The sequence below is a fragment of the Dryobates pubescens genome, chromosome 13 (assembly GCF_014839835.1).
Source record: "Dryobates pubescens isolate bDryPub1 chromosome 13, bDryPub1.pri, whole genome shotgun sequence".
NCBI lineage: Eukaryota > Metazoa > Chordata > Aves > Piciformes > Picidae > Dryobates > Dryobates pubescens.
This window is the reverse complement of record NC_071624.1, coordinates 2,003,275-2,026,494: the sequence shown is the minus strand read 5'-3', so window position 1 is coordinate 2,026,494 and position 23,220 is coordinate 2,003,275. Positions and strand designations below refer to the sequence as shown.

Below are 23,220 nucleotides of genomic sequence, written 5' to 3'. Positions count from 1 at the left end.
GAGCTGTTCGTTGTGCTACGTGAGAAGCACTGCACTTGCCAACCTGATTTTTCAAAGTGAAGAGAAAAAAGGGCTGAAGCACTTTGCCATTAAAAACATGTGTTAGTTTCCCAGGTACATGTTCAGCAGTTATTTCTGGTTTTGTTTTTGGTGTGGGTTTGTTGTTTTGTTTTTTTAATAAATAAATATGGAGGAAAATGAGGCAGGCACCTCTGAACAAACCCTGCCCTCAGCTAAGAGCCTCTAGAGTGATGGGTTGTAACTAGTAATTGAAGCTGTCAGTAGAACTTGTACATGAGGAATGGCAGAAACATCATTTGTGTGTTTTGTTTGCTTTTCCTTAGAAGTCTGAAGACACTTGTCTTTGCTGCTCTAGCTTTCAAAAGACAGAGAAACATCATATTAAAATCCAAGGACCTAGGTGCCTCAGCTCTAAGTACCCACACCGATATGTTAAAGTTACTAAAAACATGAGCTCCACTTCCATGTTTACTGTCACCTGGAAAGATTATAGATATAAAATTTACAATTTCACAGCTACACAAAGTGAACTGGAAGTACCTGATCCTAACACTTATTTTAAACAGGATTAATAAAGATGTTTCCAAATTGAAACACAGACCCTTTTAACCTGGCCATTCATTAATCTCTTCAGATACGCTGAACACTGCTGTCTCAATGCTGCTTGGCCTGCTGAGCCCCATCCTGAGCTCTGCTCTGCCAGTTACTTACTGGGCTTCTCTTTAGCTAGTATTTGGGATAGTTTGGTACCCCTATGTGCTCCTGCCATCACAGCAGTAATGATAGAGCAGCTGTGCTCTTGGTCTAGTAGTTAATTTGGTACATGTCAACAGAACCGTGTGTGGAATAGGGTCCTACTTCATATGACTGCAGAACCCAGAGTGCTCCGAAGGCTTTTGAAACAGTCAGTCCTAGAGCTTTGGGACATTCCAACTGTGAAACAAGTTTAGTGGGGGGAAAAAAGATGCTATTGATGAAACCTTTAAACACTAAACACCTAGTGATGTTGGAACAACAAACAACTTTTTTCTTGGCACTTGATATTACTTGTACTCTTTAATGGGCATAAAAGAAGGTAAAGTCTCAGAGAAATGCTATTGTTTAGAGCTCTGGACCTTTGTTCTCTGTGTCCACTATATAGTACACTCAAGTTTGCTTCAGTAGGGTGATCTGCTTTGTAGTAGAAGCTTCAAAACACATTTATATTGGACAGTGCCTGCAGAACACATTGAGTTCTTTTCTGAAGGAACAGTTGCAATCTCAAGGAAAAAAAAAGAAAAAGAAAAAAGCGCTTGGGGAGCATCTGGGTTGATGTGTTATATATTTCTTATGGCTCTGTACCTACAGAGGACATTTCCCAAGGAGGAAGGAGGTTTTCTGGTGTCTTTTGGAATCAAGCAAACAAAGGATTTCCACTTCACGATCACCAGACATTCTTTTGTGAGATAAACAGGAATGGATAAAGATCCTACATTCCTTTAAGTAGACAGAATAAAAACCACTGTGAGACTGTAAAGGTTTATGAACTAAAAAGCTTTTGAAAATCATCATTGAGGAGCCAAGAAGTCTAGCTTCCCCTTTGGCTATTGCTCACTGCCTCAACTAGTTGCATTTTTTTCATTCAACTTTCTCACAACATTTACCTAACTGCACTTGCCAGCAGGTTTTGCCAAATTAAAAAAACTGCTTCAGAAACCATCTGCTTGACATTGCTCACATGTAATAAAGCATCACTTGATACAACGCATTGGAAATGTTTGGAGATCTCTACATGGGAACCTAGAGCAGCAGTGCTGACTAAGGCAGAACTCCTGCTGATGTCAGTGGGAGCCGTACCTGAACAAGTGCTGCTGGATCCGATACAAAGCTTGCTGTGTAGTGATTGCTGCTGACTGATGTGAGAACATATGGTTGTAGTTCAACAGTATCAACTGTAATGGAGATGAGAAGGGAACTCCAAAGCATTGCTGGCTTGCTGCTCTTACAGAACTATCAGAAACACTGGAAAGGTTCCTAAATAGCTGCTCTGTAATAGTTTTTTCCAGCTTCAGATGAAGACTGAGAAATGTGCAGTGAGATTTTACCTCAACAAAAAAAAAGTTTGAGTCAATCTGTCAAGATGACAACTTGAGCAGAAAGACTACATGTCTAAAATGAAACTTCACCATTTCTCTAGTTAAGTTACATTACCTCTGGACAAGAAAGCAGACTTACAATGTTTCTGTTGGTCCAATTGGAAGCAGAAACAAAACCTTCAGAGTTTCATTTCCTCTGTATGTTAGTAGGCACGTGTGTAAAACAGGTACTATACTAAAGGACAATAGCTTCCCCAATTTGATCCCACATTTAGGTGTTATAAAACTACAGCTTTACTAAGTCTAAAGAGTACCGTTGGGGTCAGTGGCACTTGAGAATCATGACTACAAAACCAGCACCTTTAGGTGGATAAACCATACAATCACGGTATAATTAAAGTTGGAAAACACCTCCAAGATCGAGCCTTTAATTCAGCACTGCCAAGTCCTTCACTAAATTGTGCTCCTAAGCACCACATCTACATGATTTTGAACACTGCCATGAATGGCAGATTCCAGCATTTCTTTGGGCAGCCTGTTCTGGTGAAGAAATTTTTCTTACTAGTTACCATAAACCTCTCCTGGTGCAACTTAAAGCCATTTCCTCTTGTCCTATTGCTTATTGTTTGGAAGAGGAGACTGGCCCTCACCTTGCTACAGTCTCCTATCTGGGAGTTGTACAGAGTGGGGTGGTCTCCCCTGAGTCTCCTTTTCTTCAGGCTGAACAATTCCAGTTCCTTCAGCTGTTCCTTGTAGATGTGCACTATCCTCTTCCCTCACAAGACATGCAGAAGGATGATAAACAGCACCACAGAAGAAATAATGAGAAGTTATAAAGCATATATCAACAGTCTAAATCACAGTTTTAACAGAAGGGATTACTGCACCTTCATACTCCCTAGACAGGATCCATATTAAAGACCCAAATACAAAGAACAGGTGAAATACTTCCTATTGCCACCCCCTAATTAGTAGGAACACTGCACAAAGGTTGAAGTTTGACTACTGCTCCCAGGCATGTGCCCTTTAAGTACTACAATAAAGACTCATGTGTTTTAAGAGTTTCTACTAGCCTTGGTTTACCAGCCCATGCCTAGAAAAGCTATACTTCTTTTCCTCTGACACAGGGACATGAAAGCTGAAAACCATCATATCCATTGTCTGTGTTTCTTGATGTCATGAAAGCCAAAAGTAGCTGGCAGTAAAAACATAGATGCAAGAGAGATCTCACTGCAACTATCCAGGTAGCACAGTTTTGTCATAAGCAATCATCCTCTCTGTTGGGTATGTCCTGCAGTGGCATAGGTATCTTCCTGCACTCAGGATAGAGAGACTGGGAGGCTTCAAATGCATTGGTTGAAGAATGAAACAGTGTGAGGAACACATTACCCAGGCTGGAGTTCCAACTTAGAGGAGACTGTATTCAGCACATTTTGTGAGGAGGTGCCACTCTGGGTTCCCTATAAACCCACTTGGAAGAGAATCTATTTGCAAAGGAATGGTTAGCAGTAACAGTAAACTGTTGTCAATACTCTCCACAGTACATCCTCCTTACAAGACTTCTGTGGACCAATAAAACCATATCAAAGACTTCAACCCTTGAAAAGAGAGCCCTAATCCCACATGAAGGGGTGCATCAACCATCTACAGCATCGCAACGTCACTGCCCTTGCTGCTTCCACACTTGCTCACATTTTTGTATCTTGTTTCTCTCATTTTTCTCTTTTCCTTGGTGTGACCAAGAGAAGAGCAACCATCTGTGGGTCAGTGGTTCTGCCTGTATTGTCACTGCACAGCACACAAGTGTCCACCTACCTCAGAAGCAGTGTCTCAAAGTGCAGCTTTGCACAAAACTGAAGCCTTATTTAGAGGAATCTGGCCAGAACTGTGTTAAGAGCAGGAGTAGAGCAATACCAAGTGAGTGGGACAAACGAGGAACAGGGCATGAAACTGCCTGCTATGTCTTTCACATGAACCCACAGCAGCAATTCCATGGAAGTGACGAACAGAAACATTTGCAAAGCTGCAGGAGGAACTGAACTTTGACTCAGTATGCAGTGCTACATTCTTTTACACTTCCTCAAGGGAGACAGGAGTTTCATTTTGGACAGTAGATTTTATTAGAAATTTTCTCCTCATTCATCAGTAAATTCACATTAAAATATGCTGAAGGCAGCTCAGTCTAAACATTTGACATTCTGCCATAACAACAAGTTCCAGTTTAAAAACTAGATAACTGATCAGGCATATAACTTGAAACATGTACGAAATGCAAATAGAAAGCAGCATCTTAAAAAATGGGATGAGCCTGGAAAATTAATACATTTCAGGTGGAGTTGAGGGAAATCAAAGAAACAAACAAACAAACAAAAAAAAACCCACAACAAAATCAGTCACCCCAAGACAGGAAACAGTTGAGAACTCCACAGACTCTAAACAGATAAATAAACATTATAATCACACATACATTAAAAAGAAAACCAAGTACTTAAGAGTCCATACCACATAAAAATTATAAATTTGTTCAAATAAAAAAGTGACAAGCTTTCTAAAATACATATATCCTAATTCTTGGGATGGTGAAGGCTTTGTGATAAATCGCAGAACTTTGGTGGGACTAGATTTGGTCTTGAAAACTACAGACTGTATGTTACTGTTACCATGTCTGAAAGCTGTCTTTTTCTGACACATACAGCAAGCTTTTCCTCTTGTCTTTTTAAGTTGTACATTCTTCTAGCTAATAATCTGCTTTTAAAAATGTTAGCACTTCTAGCTATTAGAGGTCTGATTATGTTGAGTAACCTTTTCCAGAGTTACTGTGAAGATTTTTCCCTTCATATTTAATCTGTTGGGTTGAGGTGCAAAATAAATCACATTACTGAAGAATGGTCTATCCTGCATGACACTGGATGCTAGAGGTCAGATTTCCTATTGGCATTTACCAGAGGCAACGAAGATGAACCACCATATTAGAGAGGAGAATAATGGCCTTCAGGACTGTAAACACAACAGGCAACAGATAGTACATGAATCTCAATCCAGTCAACGCTTTCACATTCTTTAGTAGTCCCCCTGACAGTGATCTGCCTTCACTGGTTCAGAAAAAAAATATATATTAAAAATTAAATAACACTTAAATGTCCATCATGAATGTCCATTTTGATGTAAACAATTTCCTGCCATTTGCATTGATGAAGTCCAATGTGAGGCCAGAGTTCTAGACGTCTTATTGGTACTGTAAATAATTTTTCAGAGACAGAGGCAAAGGTAGAATTTCTATGTCATGCAGGCGGTCTCTGCCAAGAGCAAAACGAATTGATCTTCGGCACAAGTCCATTAAAGGCAGGGGTTCCGCTGGAGAACAAGAAAGAAGAGAGAAGGAAAAAAAAAAGAGTTACTTTTTCAGCATCTCCATTCACAGGCAACATTTTGTTTATCAGCACAGATTCTGCATTATATTAAACAGTCACAAAGACAGTAACAGTGGAAAGCTGACAATCATGAGGTAATTAAGATAATCAACAGAGGAAAAGGCCAAATTCTACACATTTCACCCCCAAGAAGTGACTGAAAAGTTTCACACTGAACTTCCTTATCTGTAAGGCTCAAAATCCTAAACCCAAAAGCACTCTTCAGACTCAAACTGTAGAGATTTCTAACACAACAAAGATCTTTGTTTATAACACAACATTTGTCACATCTTGTTAATGTGAACTATGCCGGCAACTTCTGACCTTTACATACCAGGTTCCTTCTGTGTCTTAGGAACTGGAAACAGTACTGAAGGGTAACCAAATTTCTCAGCAAGCACTGCTTTTCCTGCAACACACTCTCAGCCTTTCTTTCTAGGAATTTCACCACAGGCAAAAACCTAAACAAATCACCCTCAAAGTCTAGAGGAAATGTAACCATTTCCTTTATGAATAAATTAGGGAGGGAGGATTCAGATGACTAGAAGGCAGGAGGTGTGTTCTTATGAGATGTACACACAAACACCAACAGTTTAGTTTAATTTAATAGAAGTTAAGTATATGTTAGAAGAAATACCTGGCTGATGGCACTTAATATCAGAGACTGAAACACAGTGATCCGCAGCATCTCAAACCTTTTCTCCTCTAAATCCCATCCTGGTCTACAAGACTCACATAGAATTGTGGGAACATCACAGAATTTCCATCCAATGGCAGCACGAACAAGCTCCAAGATTCCAGAGTTCACAGTGGAAAGCTTTTTGCAGCAGGAACTAGAAGAAAGCTGTAAGGTCTTTAACCAGCTACAGCTATCTTCAAGAACTTGAACCAGCTGGATTTAGTTGCACATGTTGGTTGAAAGGGCAAAAGCTTTGAAGACTACAGGAAACTCTTCCTCTTTAAATGGTAAAACAGTAGTAGCCCTTTACTTTACTAGCACTTTCAAATGAAGGGAAAGTTAAAAAAAATTTATAACCTTTCACATACTTGAGAGATGACTTAGATGTGCTCAACACTGTACAACACTGTACAGCTGACATTATTTTAAGGCCTACTTGAAGAAGGGGGGGGAAAAAAAAGACTAACATTACAAAGCACAAAATATCCAATTTATGGATTGGTTTTGTATGTGATCATTGTCTGTTCTAGAGACACACCACTGCCTTAATGTTTTTTTGACTGCTGGTCCCAGCATCACATTTGATTTGTAAAATTCACAGTTCACTCTGGTGTTTCCCAAGGGGCAGAAATCTTACAGAGCATTCTCTTGTACACTGAAAGATTAAAAAGCTTTTTCAACTAAAATGTCTTTTTTAACCACTTCAGTGACTTTTCCACAAAAATCCACTTCATCTATAATCTTGGCTGTTAAAAGATTAAAAGCATCAGAGCCCTCACATTCCAGTAATAAAGGAACATTTTCTATACATTGGTGATTCTGGTTTCTATTTTACAGATCAGATTTACTCATCTTAAGGGATGAAGCTGTAAAATTCATTAACCAGGATTAATAAGTAGGAGCAAAAATAGCTCATGAATTCCAGGACACAAAATACAATACAGCTTACACCATAAACAACAATTTTCTAAGTATCTTCCCAGAATCTCTGAGGCCCCATTAAAAAGATGTAAAAGAAGAATAAGAGTGTTTAAAGCCATTAACTAACCATGTGATCCCTCTTTTTTTCCCCTAGACAAAGGAATATGTAAAATGCAGCCATCTGTGCAGCCAGGCACAAATTTAATCCTGAACTTCAAAACACAATTTAAGAAAAGGTTAAAATAATTTTCATGCTAAATGAACATCTCCTGTCTCACTTCCACAGGGAATTTTCAAATGCTGAAGAAAATGCTCCCAAGTATTTGCAACAGCTGCTAAATTACACAGTGAAAGTGGGTTTGCAACTTGAAAATTACTACACTGATTTTCCTCTTTCTACCCAAAAGCAATTCAAACCTACAACAAATTACTGTAGGATAAACCTGTTCTCATTACATACATTCATATTTTCTGGGGTGCTGGCTGTGAACACTTGGGGGAAAACTGCAACAACAGCAGCATTGTAAGTTACAAGTTTTGGCAACAGCTAATAGTTATAATTGATCAAATATTAAATTCCATTCAAAAATATCTTAGTTTTCAAAAGAGTTTATGGGGAAAATGGAAAACTGTATAAACTTAAAGACTGACAATTTTTAGGCAGCCTAAGTCACAAGAAGCATCATAGTTGGTATGTACCTTAACGCATACCTCAATCCATTCTCCCATACATCACATCCCACATTTTTACCAATTGGAAAAAAGCTAGAATTTTAAGAAGCACCAGGTTGTTCTGAAAATTGAGCAGAGTTCCAGGGGATGCCATTTGAATGACTGTGGGGAAGAGGCAGAAGAAAGCTCCTCAGAAAATTATGACTTTTGAACTTGTGCTCGATGGCAACATGGAGCAATTCTCAACTCTGGCATCTAGGTGCATCCCTCAGTAACACTGTGCCCGGAAGGCAAAAACATCATAGAATCGTTTTGGTTGAAGAAGAGCCTGGAGATCATCAAGTCCAACCATTAACCCAGCACTGGTAGGTCACCACTAAACCCTGTCCATCAACATCATATCTGAATCTTTTGAATCCCTCCTGGAGTGGAGACCCTGCCACTTCCCTGGGCAGCCTGTTCTGAAGTTTGACAACCCTTTGGAGAAGAAATCATTCCTAATGTCCAGCCTAAGTGGCCCTGAGCTGGGTGAGCACTACTGCATGCCATACTGCAGGTCTCCTGCCTTGGGAACTGGCAGAACAAAGGCATACCCCAATGCCACTACTTTGCAAACTAGACATAAGCATGTGGTAATTTCAGAGATGCTTTAGCTTTCATCAGGTGCCAGTATCTGGTGTTGATGCTAGGTGCCAAGCCCAGCCTCTGCCATGCCCCCTCTGCAGCTCCAATGATTCACCAGTTGCTTGGCATTCCCTGCACTGGAGCTCAGGGAGACAGGATTGGGATGAAGTTAAGCACAACATGCTGGTGAGGACATGGACCACTGCAAAGCGGCTGGTCATCATCTGCTGTAACACCTGAACTGTCTCTTTCATACACATGCAAATATCAAAAGTAATTCAGGTTCTCAGAGAAATTAAGTCAGAGATAAAACTCACACCTTTCAGAAAGAAAAGGTCACCCTGAGTATATATAGATTGCTGCACACCCTGCCTAAAACACACATGCTGATTCTCTGTATTCACAACATTCAACAACACATCCAAATGTTCAAAACAGCATTTCCAAAATGTTATTTTCATTTGAGATAATACAAATAATGTTGAGAAGAGAATATTCTAATAATACAAGAGATGAGAAGATGAATATTCTGAAGCTACATAGTTAGCTGCAAGTTCAGCTAATGAAAGTCTTTCACAACATCAAATATTTAACTTCGAAAAACGTTCAACTTCAGAGACACAAACTGATTGTCAGAACATGTCACTACCTAATATTCCTCATACATATTTTAAGTGCTAGATTTTTAGACTAAAATCCACAATGCCAGGGAACTAGAGCATTCAAGCCCCCCAGAAGAACACAAACTGGCCGTTTTGCTAAGGTTATGCAAACTCCAGCAACATTCTTGCCATTAGCAAAAGGAGGAATGAATTGCTGAGCTGGAATGCAAAACTGTAAAGAAAACATGATTCACAATAATGGCTCTTTGTGTTAAATTCCCAGCTAGGCTACGAAATTCACAGTGAGACACTCCAGGGCAAGGGAGCAAATTTTGCACTCGAAACCTAGTGCTTCCTCTCAGGCTACAGCAGAACTCACAGAGAAAAGTAAAGCTACAGCTGGCTAGGTGACACATGAACTGAGCCTCAAGCAGCTCCTGCCACCTTCCTGAGCATGCTGCAAGATTCTTCTCATTTAAGCTTATCATGAAACCTCTTCACCAGAGGTAGCTCTTCGTAACTATCACATTACAGAAAACTATTTTTCAGTTAAAAACAAAAAAGTACTGCTGAGTTTGTGTGTCAGAGTTTAATTCCAGTGCCTCCCAACACTGCACGAGTTTACAAGAAGGCTCATTAGAAAACAAAACAGCTTAGAACCAGACTTTCCCTTCCACTGCTCCTCAGAAGTGTATCTGCAAGAGGCCCACCACTGGCTGCAGCACAGGGTACTCCATAACAAACCTTCCTTTCCCTGCACTGTAGTTACATGCATGGCCAAGTGCCCTGATCTGCACACTTGGGTCACAACAATCCCATGAATGCTCCAGGCTTGGGACACAGCAGTTGGGAAGTTGCTCAGTAGAGATGGGGTGCTAACCAGCTAACCATAAGCCAGCAGCATAGCTCAGGTGACCAAGGCGGCCAAACGCATCCTGGCCTGTATCAGGAATAACATGGCCAGCAGGAGCAGGGAAGTCATTGTTCCCCTGCACTCAGCACTGGTGAGAACCACACCTTGAGTGCTGGGTTCAGGTTTGGGCTTTCAGTACAAGGACATCAAGGCGCTGGTGGAGTATGCCCAAAGAAGGGTATCGAAGCTAGTGAAGGGTCAAGAGCACAAGTGTTATGAGGAGCAGTTGAGTGAACTGTGGTTGTTGAGTATGAAGAAAAGGTGGCTCAGGGGAGACCTAACTCTCTACAAGTACCTGAAAGGAGGTAGTAGCCAATTAGGGTTTGGTCTCCTCTCCCAAGTAACAAGAGACAGGATGAGAGGAAACAGCCTCAGCTTGCACCATGGGAAGTTTAGGTAGGATATTAGGAACATTTTTTCCATTGAAAGGCTTGCCAAGCCCTGGAACATGCTGCCTAGGGAAGTGGCAGTCACTGTCCCTGGAAGTACTTAAGAAGTGAATAGTTATGGGACATGGGTTAGTGGTGGACTCAGCAGTGTTAAGCTAACAGCTGGACTTGATGGTCTTGGATGTCTTCTCCAACTTTAATGGCTCCATGATTCTATACACATCCACACCTAAACCCCTGGGAGCTGGGGACAAGGCACAGCAACGGCCACTCTTCTCATGCACAGCTGCTCTCACCAAGCAGACTTCAAAATAGCTTAAATAGCTATTTCACATAACAGCTAATAGTTTAAAAATAGCTCAAATAGCTATTAAATTAATTAAATAAAAATAGCTACTTAAGAAGCTATCTAGCTATTAATAACCCATAACTGCTATGTTGATATAGGCAGATATATTTGTCCTAATGTTATCACTGAGTGTTTAAGGACAAAAAGGAAAGAAATGTCTGTAACTAAAACCAGCTAAAAACAACTACTTGCTCCTGAGCATTTCTCCAATAAATATGCCTCTGCAATAGCAATTTGCACATCATTACCAGCTGAAAAGTTCATTCAGCTTTGGCAACCTGTCATTATTTAACAATCTGGCACCCCAACAGGACAGCCTCATCTTTGTAAACAAGCTTTTACAGTTGAGATACTAAAGTAATTTAGCAGCCAATAACACTAAATGTTATTAACTGAAACATTACATAAGGCTCACACAGAAGATCAGCTTTTAGCACACAACAGTTACTCGCCAAATGATAATACCCATTCTTAAAAGAAATTTATGAAACTCTAGCAGCACATAAAGTTCATGGCTTTCATTAATCCATTAACAATCTATTTTTATCTTGTTTTAGAAAAATCAGTTGTCTGTGGAAAACAAACTCAAACCACAAAGCAAAATTAAAGCTGGCTGAAAAAAAAAGAAGTTTTTGCAAGAAACACTGCCATCAAATTTAGCATTTTTTTATTATTATTTCATCAGTCTAAGACACCAAACCATTGTATTTGTTTATGTTTTTGTCCTTAGTACAAAGCACTTCTAGTCAGTGATTCCTGTTACTTTTTCCAATCTCTGCAGGGCAGCTTTAAAGTCAGAATACAGTGCTATGAGACAGAGATACAATCACACCCCATTAAATAATTGGCATCTTCCCAGTCCTAACCTTGCTGTACTAACAACAGTGCCCAAGGGAAAAACCAGCTCATTACTGAGGCCAGGGTAGAACCACCTTTCTGGACTCAGAATGCCCACCACCAGGCAGAGGTGCGAGGTGAAGCAGCATGACCTCAAGAACGGGAAAGAAAGTTGCCTATTACAAAAGTAAAGACATGGTGCACAGGGATGTGCTGGAAACCAGGACAATCACAGAATGGTAGGTACTGGAAGGGACCTCTGGAGATCACACTAACAAGAGAAGACATTCTTAGGCTGTCTCTGTTCTGGTGGGCCTCCCATAAACCAAGGGGGGAGCAAAAGCTCTCTCCAGGGCTCATCACAGCTCTGCTACCTGATGCCTACCTGTACCGAGTGACAATCCTCTGTCCCCCATCATGGCCCTGAGTGCCTGCCACACTCCAGACTGCAGCATTCTTTCTTTAAAACCTTTTTCCTTGAACTTCCCCCTTTCCTTCAAGTCCTAAAACACCTGCTAAGGGGTAAGATGGCCTAAGTGTTTCCACTAGGGTGATTTAAAGTATAGGGAAATCTGCAACTACCATTTAATTTCCACATACAATAAACATACAAATACATATAAGCTCAGAGTTTTCCTTCCAAACTTTCTGGCAAAGCTTAATTATTGCTTTAATTTTATGCAGTACAGGTCACATTCTTTCCCCCACATGATATGGTACATAAATAAATCCCATGACATATTTATGGCTTCCCTAATACAACTGATGGAAAATTTGACTCATGTTACTTAAATGGCACAATCTAGAGAAAGGAAATTGCAAATAATCTATTAAAGAACACAGGCTATGACCAGCCATAAAAAATGCTAATAAATCTCCTAACAGCAATGAAAATCCAGTCAAAGGATAACAGGATAAAAGAAGTCACTGATCTATTGTTCCCTACAGATGTCTTTAAGCTCTGCACCCTAACCCAGCAAACCACACAAATGAAGCAACTTCCAGCATCTCCTTTTAATTATAGCCCAGGTGATCTGGAGGAATCACCCCTGAAGTACTCTGCAAATCAAAAGTCAACACTGGGGATTTTTAAAGAGCATCACTGTTAGTCTCAAACTCCCTTGTTTGTCTGTAACTCTCTCTGTTCCTGGAGAAAAGAAAGCTGAGGGGAAACCTTCTTGCTCTCTACAATTACTTTAAAGGAGGTTGGAGCAAGGTGGGTGCTGATCTCTTTTCCCTAGAAGTGACAAGACTTGAGGAAACAGCCTCAGGTTGCACAAAGGGAAGTTAAAATGATATTAAAACAATTATTATTCACTGAAAGAGTTCTCAACCACTTAAATAGGCTCCCCAGTGTAATGGGTTGGGGCAAACCCCCTCCCCACCACGCACAGAAAAAATGACTCAGACAAACTGATTGCAAAAGTAGTGAAGAGTTTAAATAGAGAACAGTGAGTGTGCACAAAAAAAGAAAACATAGTGACAAGAAAGGAACCAAAATAAACCCAGAAAGACCCCCAACCCCACCTGAGGGTGCACCCAAAATCCCCAGGGCTCCTCCTTCCCCCCACTACTATTAGGCTGGTCTCAGCTGGCCAGATCTGAGACTGCCCATCCCCCAGTGGCCTTTGGCCCAATCAGGCCTATGGCCCGGAGATCTCTCCCCCAGTTACCAAGTCTCGGAGAGGGAAGGAAAGAGGAAGTGCCAGACCCCACCACAAAATTTGTAATGGTGCAAGGGATTATGGTAGAAATACCTAATTTCCTGAGTCCACCCACTGGGCTGGACTTCTGGACACATGAAACACCCCTGTAGCAGAAGGCACCCAGCCCAAACTACGATACCCAGGAAGGTGGTTGAATTCCCATCTCTGGAGATGTTTGAAAGTGCAGAGATAGGGTGCTGAAGAACATGGTTTAATACCAGACTTGGCAGAATTACATAATGGTTGGACTCAATTATCTCAAAGATATTTTCCAACTAAAATGGTGTTAGGATTCTATGATTATCTACCCAAGATCTCCTCTGGCAGACCAGTACCAAAGTTGTGCTAGCTTCACAAGCATGGCATGTACAAAACTCTGAGCAGCCCCGTCAGAGCAGCTGATGCTATTAAATAAGCAGAACCCATGCACACCCTCCTTCAGTCCATCCATTGCCCTCCCACCACTGTAGCTTGGTCCTCTACAGCTGGAAGCTATCACACTCGCTTCTTCAAATGCATAAACGGGTGGCAGATGGCGAAATTTCTTGTTATCAGACAAAGCTGCTGTCTCCAGCGGTTGTCTACTAGGACAAATTAAGCTTTCAGATGTACCACACCAGTACCCTGCTTTCAGCAAGCAGGGTGGGGATGTAAAAATACAAAAATAACACAAACACTTCCCTGTATCTGAGTTGACCCACATCCCACAAAAATTTGGTGCTTGAAATTAAAGGGAAGAAGGAAGGCAAGAAAGCTTGAACAGAGTTTGAACAGAAATCAGGGGTAAACTTCCCTCCTTCTCTCCTCTGCAATGAAGAGACTCATTTAGAGATACCTTTAGCTTTTAATGTTAAATGCAGTTAAGCTGAGTTTAAAACTTTAATCAGGTATCTTTTAGAAGAATTAAGCTGAAAAAGCAGCAATGAACAAGCAGATATTCTACAGCATCATTTGTTTTCAGTTAATGCTCTCCAGCTGTGCGTGCTTGAGAGGGAAAGAGCTGAAAAGCAGAAAGAATGAAAACGAACCCAAACTAATCCCAAAAGCCAGTAGTCTCTTGCTAGGAGTTTGATAAAGAACCTCTCATTTGAGCACAAATATGTATCTCCCTGCAATTTCTTTTTGGCATTTCAGTGTTTGCCATCTCCCATACACAAGACTTCAACAGCTGGTCTTGACTCACAAGCATCAGCGCACGTACCTAAATCCAACAAATTCAACACAGGCTTAACCTTTATTCTTCCAGATTTCAATTTATTAGACTTAAGTGCATGCCTAAACACTTTTTTGAATCATATTTGTTCTAAAAGCGTTATTTCCAGAAAAGTAAATGTGCCTTTGTGCATTTGAAGTATTTGACTGTATGCATGAAGTCATATAGACATACATCTGTAGAAAGCCTCCTTTGAGAGGCTCTGGATGCTCTGAAGTTGCTGCCTTCTAGCTGGGTTTACAAGCCACCTAAAAAGGGCTCCATATCAAGTCTATTTAATATGTAGAACAGGAGAAACACAAAGTCTGGCCCAGGCCAAATCTATGAGCAAACTTCACCATGGAAACTTTCCTGAGAACCTTCATTTTCTGAATTACAATAGCTCATTTAGATGTATAAAGGTAATAACGTCATTTTCCAACAACAAAATAATCACAGGCATCATTCATACTTGAAAACATATTACCACACTAGCTCTTCTGTCTACCAACTACCCAATTGTACTGCTCTACAGAAGTCAGACACTACAAAATACAGCCAGCTACTAATGAATCCAACCAGTAAATAAGTGGCTCTCTTACAAGGAGGAAAACCCTGTAATAAGCTGGTTTTGTTACGGCTTGAAGGATTTGCGTGATGCCAGAGAGCATGAGTGAGAACGGTGTCCATTTCCCTTCTGAAAGCACGTGCATTATTTTATTCCCCATGTGCATGGGAAGAATGTGAATAGAAAAGATGAACTGCAAAGGTTTGCTCTCTGGCCTTGATTTGTTTGTTCTCCTTCCCTCAAACACTGCCACTAAACAACTTTTTGCTTTGCTCTTGAATGCCGTATGAATGGTCAAGTGAGACAGTTACTCCAGCGATGATCTGAATGTGCTGTAGTAAGGAAGATGTCTAATATAAATACAAGTTCTTTAAAAGTAACAAACAAATAATACCAAGTGCATGATGTTAGCAATGAGTCTCAGCTACAAACCCTGGCTCCTCAGCTCCTCCCAGCTTGAACTTCACCAAGTGTAACATGCCGGGAATGAGGCTTTGGCTTAAATTAATCTCTAACATACACATCATAGCTTTTACTTTTAGAAACACTCTTATCACCAATAAACTCAGTTTGGGTGCAAGGCCATAAAGAGGGGAGTTAAAATATATCAAGGTGAGAGAAGATTAAAGCTTGGATGATGATTTCACTGAGTAGCTGCACTGGAGTTCAAAACAACGTTGCTGAGCGGTTATGGAATGGAGATTTACAGGCAAAGCAGTAACAGAGAAAGCTAAAATGAAGTTCAGGTTTCAAGAATGAGCCACTGCAGACAGCTCTTGTGAAAGGAGCTCACAGGCAGCAAACAACATGCAACATGATGAGAGATACATGCTGAAATAATTCCTTGTGTTGTATCTCTTCATAAAATGTGCTTCATTAATGGGCATACAAAATACCCACACAGAGATTCACACCTATAGCAACCTTCAACAGGACTTTATTACTCAAGGTGAGGATCAGAAAGATTTTAGGTCTTTTTTTCCCCCTCAATTCATTGTGATATTTGTGTCTTAATAGTTTTACAGCAGACAATGAGATTTCTTGGTGGGAAACCTACTTGTACTGATTAAAATATTATAAAACTCAAAATTATCTGTTCTTGAGCACATTGTATTAAGGAGAGAAAGAGATGAATATGAATGGAAAGCAGACGTGCAAAAAGACAAAAAGCTGGAACTATGTGCTGAAAGGGGTGGGTCCTGGGTTGCCTGACTGCCCCATCTGCCCTTCTCCCTTAAGCCTATTTTATCTACCTGTGTGCACTTCGTACAACATAACCCCTGAGAGGCATGATGAAGTATGCCCCTGTTCTGTGCCCAGCACGCTGGAGTCTCACAAGGACTCCTAACCACTACCACACTAAAATGACTCATTCACGACTTCCACGGCTTACAACCCCCGCTCTCAGTTGCAACTTTTTGTTATCAGTTTCCTATATGGAGGTTTAGTATTATACTAAACAGTAATTTACTCTAGTTAGCAATTACATTGATTCAAAGAATCTTCTGCACCACATTGACAGGACAACAGAACTGATGTCTCCCCTACTTAAAATGAATACAAATTCTGCTGAGCTGTTTAAGCAAATAAATATTTGACTATATTCCTCATATTGTTGTTACATGACATTTCCTCAACTGCTCCAATCTGAATTACCCAGAAGCTCCAACATATGCAGATTTTCTCAAACCAAGCAAAAAGAAAATGGCAGCAGTGTGTCACTGAAATATTACTGCAGTTGTTAACGAGCCAATGATCTCTAAGGTAGATGTGCACACAACAGATCCGACTCACCCCTTTGTTACTCCAGTTTTTATATTAAGAGAATTACAGTGGAATAAATCTGGAGCTATGAAGTTGCAACTATGAAGGCTCAATATAATGAGTTTGATCCCATTGGTTTTGTATTGTTTTTATTTTCAGTTTCTTGAAAGTGATTTTTGGTTTTTTAAGTACCACAACCTTTACCAGCAGAAAATGGGTTCTGAATTACTTTCACACTGAATTTAGGATTTGTCATCGTTCCTAGTAAGCCAACACAATGGATGCTCTCTTAAGACATTTCTAACACGGTGATTTTGAACACAAGTGGTGTCCAGTGTCACAGGTACAGCACAGAGGGTTGCTGTTACCATTGCTCAGCTCATCTCATCACAAGCCTCTGCTACTGTCTTTAAACCCTGACAAAACTCTGGAATTTCACACTGCTGTGACACTGCCTACAACTGGCACTCCAGACATGTTGTCTTACTAATGGTCTGGTTACTTTGTAAGAAATAGCACCTGGAAAAACTATTTCTGTATCATGCATTCCAACACCTGTTGTATATGTTGTTACCCCACCCCAAGCCCCTGAAGTACCCACATCGATGGGAAGGAAAAGGTGTGGAGTAGGTGGGCCAAGGAGAATGGTTTATTACTAAAGTGGCTTTTCCTGCTCATAGGTGCATGGTAAGGATCCAATATGATGACAAATATTAAAACTTAAATGAAAAAATCCTGGAATTTCACATTGGATTACTACATTCTGATATCTAACAAATTTTACTCACACGGAACTTCTTCAGCTCCAGGGCAGCACTGCTGGGCAAAGCTTCCCTGCACTTGGTTCATCTACTGCACATATGGAAAGCAGGAACCTTCTCTGAACTGTCTTCTCCAGCATGAATGGCTAAAAGGCGTTGGAACCTGCTGCCATTCTCTATTCAGACATCATCCTACTCCTCACCACACTTAGTATTTTCTGGAGAACTACAAATGGAACTCACAGCTTCCTTCTTCCCTGTCCTCCTCCAGCTCATCAGATCCAGCTAACACATTTTTCTTTGGACTTCTCTAACCACACACGATGACTCTTCCCCCTCCCTATTCCAGTGAATTCTCACACAAAGTATATGACAGCAAGCAGAGACTGAGGTCTTTTACCACAGCCCGCTCCTCCCCACACACCTCCCAGCTTCACATTTGCTCCTGCTGTCCTCATGTTTTGTGTTGTCTACTCCTGTTTTATGACCACCATCTGCACAGGATGTCACTGTTGTCAAACAAGATGAGAAGAAAACCAAAGGCAGCTGAACCACCAAGCAGTGTGGTTGTGCTCTGGAAGGAACTATAAGCCACCACAGACCTGGGTTTATTACTTCTTACTGATTCATTATCAAACATGCTTGGTCTAATAAACAGCCTTTTCCAGCTCTCGCTGCCTCAGCTGCCAGCTGGCTTATGCAGTTGCACAGGTGTGAAGGAAAGCATCACTTGGCCCACAGAAAAGCTGTTAAAGACTTATCTAGATTTTCAGATCCCAGAGTAAATCTGTAAGACTGGTAATTACAAAACTGCATCTGTGAACAACAAAGCAAAACTGAACAATTCATTCACCTCTCTAATGTACTTGCATACCTAATTTCTGCAGGAAGGGGAATTCTATCAACCCACTAATACAGCTGATTTAAAACAAAACCTAGAATGAAAGAAATAGAATATGTACTAAAAACCTTAGAACAATTTCTATGTGTTTTTAGATTCCTGAAGAGATTTTCAGGTACTAGCTCATCTTCCTCTCTTCCTCATATCAGCCATCATCTTGCCTTTCTTCTATGCTCCTGCTCTCAAAGCAAACAGTGTCACTCAGTGAACTGGGCTTTTTACCTATGGGTCTGCAAACATCAGGCACAGCATCTTGTGCCCTTTTTAAACTCAAAACGTATGTGACATTGGTGCAACAGATGAAATGCTAAATTATTAAACCAAATTCTTTAACTCAGTCATTAAAACCCCAAGTATTGAGAGCACACTCAGAACTACGCACAGCACAAAGAATGCTTCCCAACAAATTCCTTCTGCTCCCTGTCCACTCAGCCATTTTTCACTTCACCAGAATTGTCAGAAAAGCCAAAGAGAATTTTGCCAGGGTAAATACTGTTAAATGAGGTCCCCCATCCACAGATCATTCATTTTTTTTCTGTTGCCAAGTCCTTTCTGATGTCAATCTGCCTGTAAACTGAAACAGATGTTTTAGACTCTGACCCCTCAGACATGACCCACATAACCATGCCATTTTGAGGTCTTGGGTATTTCTTTAAGTTAATCATGTAAACAATGACTGGGTAAAAAGCTGCACACAGCTTTCCAAAATCATCCTTTGTAGTGGTGGGAACTTGGATCAGACTTCCTAGGGAGTGTTCAATCTAACCCATCCTTCTAAACCCATCACATTAGTTAGTTGTTTACTTTGGTTATGCTTTCACTCCTGTGCCCAGGAGGAAAAATCAAGACCCTGTGCTTGGTTCAAAATAAATTCAGCCATACACAGAATCAAAACCACAACCCTCAACCAGCTTGTTGTCAAGCACTAGGGGCAAGAAAACTCAAAGTTTAGGGTAACCTGACCCACTTATGTATCTAACTTCCCAAAGTACTGACGACACTTGTCTTACATTTCCTTCTTGTTCTTTCAAAAACTAGGGAAAAAAAATATTTGCTAAGTAGGGTTCATAAATGAAGAAAAATTGCTCCCTTCAGAGCTGTGAAACAGAATGCAGAGACACAAAGATCCAGGGCACTGCAGCAATAAGAAGCAGACTGAGTTTATCCTTCCAAGCACCTCACAGCTCAAGATATAAGGAGAGAGGGGACATGACCCACTCTGGAGTACTCCCCTGGGAACTCAATAGCACAGGTCTTGTGTGCTGCTCTGTCACCACATTCACAATACTAGAGACAGAGCAGAGACCTGGAGCCCTCTATCACCTGGAGTGCCTGGTTTCCCCTGCAGACATTGTAGTGAGCTGGGTGTTGGTCTCCACCCAAGCAACAAGCAATAGGACAAGAGGAAATAGCCTCAAGTTATGCCAAAGTGGGTTTAAGTTGGGTATTAGGAACGATTTCTTCCCCAGAATTGTTGTCAAGCTCGGGAACAGGTTGCCCAGGGAAATGGCAGAGTCCTCGTCCTGGGCAGGATTTAAAAGCTAGATGTGGTGCTGAGGGACATGGTTTAGTGGTTACCTGGTAGTGCTTGGTTACAGTTGGACTCGATGATCTTAAAGTTTGTTTCCAACCTAAACAATTCTGTGATTCCCAGGACCTCAGGGAGGGCAGGAGGTAGGGTGGAAGGCAGGGCATGCTCCCTCCTGCTGATGCCCTGCCTGGGAAGACTGGGATATCAGGAGATTCAGGAAAACATTACTGGCAAAGACAAAAGCAACTTGGGAGTGGCAAGCACTGCACAAAGATCAGTGGAAAAATGTCAATGAACAAAGGGAAAGAAAAATAAAGGCTTCTTTCCTTTCCGTGTGTGACTATTTAGTGCGTTGTTTTCAATACAAACCTATACTTCATATTACCTCTGCTATTAATGACATATTTGTAAGTTTATGTCATGCATTCCATAATATGAACTACTTCTTGTTTTAATAGTAAATACTTGATTTTTTAAAATTGAAATACACATTTCACTGTCTCTAAGGTAACCTTCCAGCTTAGTAAAAAAAGGGCCACATTTTCATACAAGCTGTTGGTATTGATATGCTCTCTGAAGACAAAAGCAGGACTATGTATTAATCATCACTGCCTTTCCCTTGTTAGTGTCAATTAAAACTGACCTTCCAGGACATTGTTCTCTTTAAAATACTAAAATCAGATGAATTTTTTAATCAAAACTTCTGGACCTCTCTTCCATGTAGCTCTGAACAATTACCTTTTGCTCAAGCAGAGTAGTTAACTCCATAGAGCAACTTGGACCATTGCTTGAAGATCTCACAGAAGATAAGTCATACTGAGGCTAAAGCAGACCATGTGTTCAGATTTCCAGTACAGATCAGGACTCAGTACACTGCAACTGTAACATTCCAGGATGATAGGAAGATATTAAAATTAAAAGCATCCCATCAACTTGTTTGTTAGATGCATCACATTTTTTAGAAGCCAGTTGTACATACTACTTCTCATTTCATCAAATTCATGCTTGGGATGATCCATATAGACTGAGCAATTACTAGCAACAGAAAAGGTCACAATTTTTTGCCTGCTTCAAAATTTATTCCTCTCCTGTGCTTAGAAGAATAGAATTAACCAGGTTGGAAAAGACCTGAAAGATCGAGTCCAACCAATCACCCAGCACCTTCTAATCAACTAATCCATGGCACCAAGCACCCCATCCAGTTTCTTCTTAAACACCTCCAGTGATGGTCACTCCACCACCTCCCTGGACAGCCCATTTCAATGGGCAATCACTCTTTCTGTGAAGAACATCTTCCTAACACCCAGCCTAAACATCCCCTGGCACAGCTTGAGACTGTGTCCTCTTGTTCTGTTGGTGGTTGCCTGGGAGAAGGGGCCTGCAAGTGCTGTGTGATTGCACTCAAGATGACCTGTTCCATAATCTTGCCTGGCACTGAGGTCAGGCTGACAGGCCTGGAACTCCCTGGCTCCTCCTTCCAGCCTTTCTTGTGGATGGGCATCACATTGGCCAGCTTCCAGTCATCTGGGACCTCTTCAGTGAGACAGGACTGTTGAAAACAGTAGTCATAGCAGGACAGAAACCTTGCTTTCAAATATGCAAAGCTCAATTAATTTTATGTGCATTTCTCCTTTTGATAGATGATTTAGCTTAGTCCATTTGAACACGGGTTGTGCACACAAAAAAAATTCCTTAGAGTTCCAGTTGGGCCATGGTGCCAGTTGCCATTGGCAAAGCCATGGCTCTGCTCCCAAAAGCATCAGCTAGCCCTAGCAAGTTAAGAGCACAGGCTACATTCTTCACAGGGATGTTGTCTGTGATGTAAATGAGCCTGCTCTCTAAGCCTGCCTTGAGAAAGCACTCTCAGGAACCCAGATCAGCTACTTCCTCCTTCAAATCTCTCATTCCCAGAAGGAAAGTGAAAAAAAGCTAAGCTTCCCCAGCAGTGAGCATCTGCCAAGAAATTTTAAGTGTTCCCATCCAAACCCTCCTCCCTTTTCTTAAGCTCTCCATTTCTTGCTGTCTTATAAATCATGCTGGGGAAATACCATGGACTCTGAATGTTGAATTTTTGTTCCTAAGTGGAAACTAAAGTTTTAGCAGACTTTTTAAAATACAAGAGCATGGTCTATATGCAGAAGCAGGATATATATTGCTTTTCTCTATTAATTATATGTTACACAGATTAACAGTTGTAGTAACAGGCAATTAAAATAGCCCTTATTATGGAAATCTGTTATGTCTGAACCACAACAAATATCACAAGGGTTGACAACAAAGATTTGTGGAATGCACCAAAATGCTGTGAAAAAATCAGTTCACTTGGCTCCAAAATAACTTGTCAAATAACAGCCAAATAACTTTTTCAATCTGAATATAAGATCATCTAACCTGTGGTCAAACACCAGGCAGTACCTCTCAGAAGGCCAGAGCTCTAGTATATGAGCTCTTTATCGCTCACAAGAGCTTCTCCTATACATACATCCTCCAGTACATCCTGTGAGTATTCAGGTTGTCCAATCTGGAGAAGAGAAGGTTCCAGGGAGACCTTGCTGTGACCTTTCAATACTCAAAGGGGCCCATTGGAAAGATAGGAACAGGTTTTTTATCAGGGCCTACTGCAATAGCACAAGGGGTGACGGTTATAAACTCAAAGAGGGCAGAGTCAGACTAGATATAAGGAAGACATTATCTACGCTGAAGATGCTGAGTAACTGGCCCAGGTTCCCCAGAGACATGATACAAGCCCCATCCCTGGAAACATTCCAGACCAGGTTGGAAAAGGAGGCTCTGAGCAACCTGATCCAGTTGCAGATGTCTCTGCCCACTGCAGAGGAGTTGGACCAGATGACCATTAAAGTTCCCTTCTAACCTAAACTATTCTATGATTCCTTTGTTAACAATTACATAATCAAATCTTTGCTCCAAGAATGTCACTGTAGTTTAAGAATAATGCATTAAAACACTTTCAAAGTATTCATAGAAACGTGGTGTAGGAAGTAAGGAATAGCTTAAGTGCAACTGCACATCACCAATGGAAGTTTCTGCGGAAGCTGAGCATTCTTACATGATGTCACTCTAGGAGCTAAGCTCCTACACAACTGGAGACCAAGCAAACAGAAGTACTGGGAAATGCTTCCACCTGGCATCAAGTGATAGACTGGCTGTCTTTAACACTAAAGGACGATTCAGACATCTGAGGGATATTTTAGTTTCCAGTAACTGGTGAGAGAAGTTAGGAAAATAACTTGAAAGGCATGGGACAGAGCACACCACATTCACTCAGGGCCAGCGATTAGCGGCAC

At 41.0% G+C, this 23,220-nt stretch overlaps 1 protein-coding gene across 1 annotated transcript in view; it reads right to left on the bottom strand.

Moving 5' to 3' along the window:
- Positions 1–5,252: 5,252 nt before the first annotated feature.
- Positions 5,253–23,220, bottom strand: part of SPSB4 (splA/ryanodine receptor domain and SOCS box containing 4) — a 92,742-nt gene continuing 74,774 nt past the window's right edge. The window contains exon 3 of the mRNA XM_054166577.1: positions 5,253–5,450. Coding sequence (XP_054022552.1) covers positions 5,323–5,450 — 128 coding nt within the window. The 3' untranslated portion in view covers positions 5,253–5,322. The remainder of the gene's footprint in view (positions 5,451–23,220) is intronic.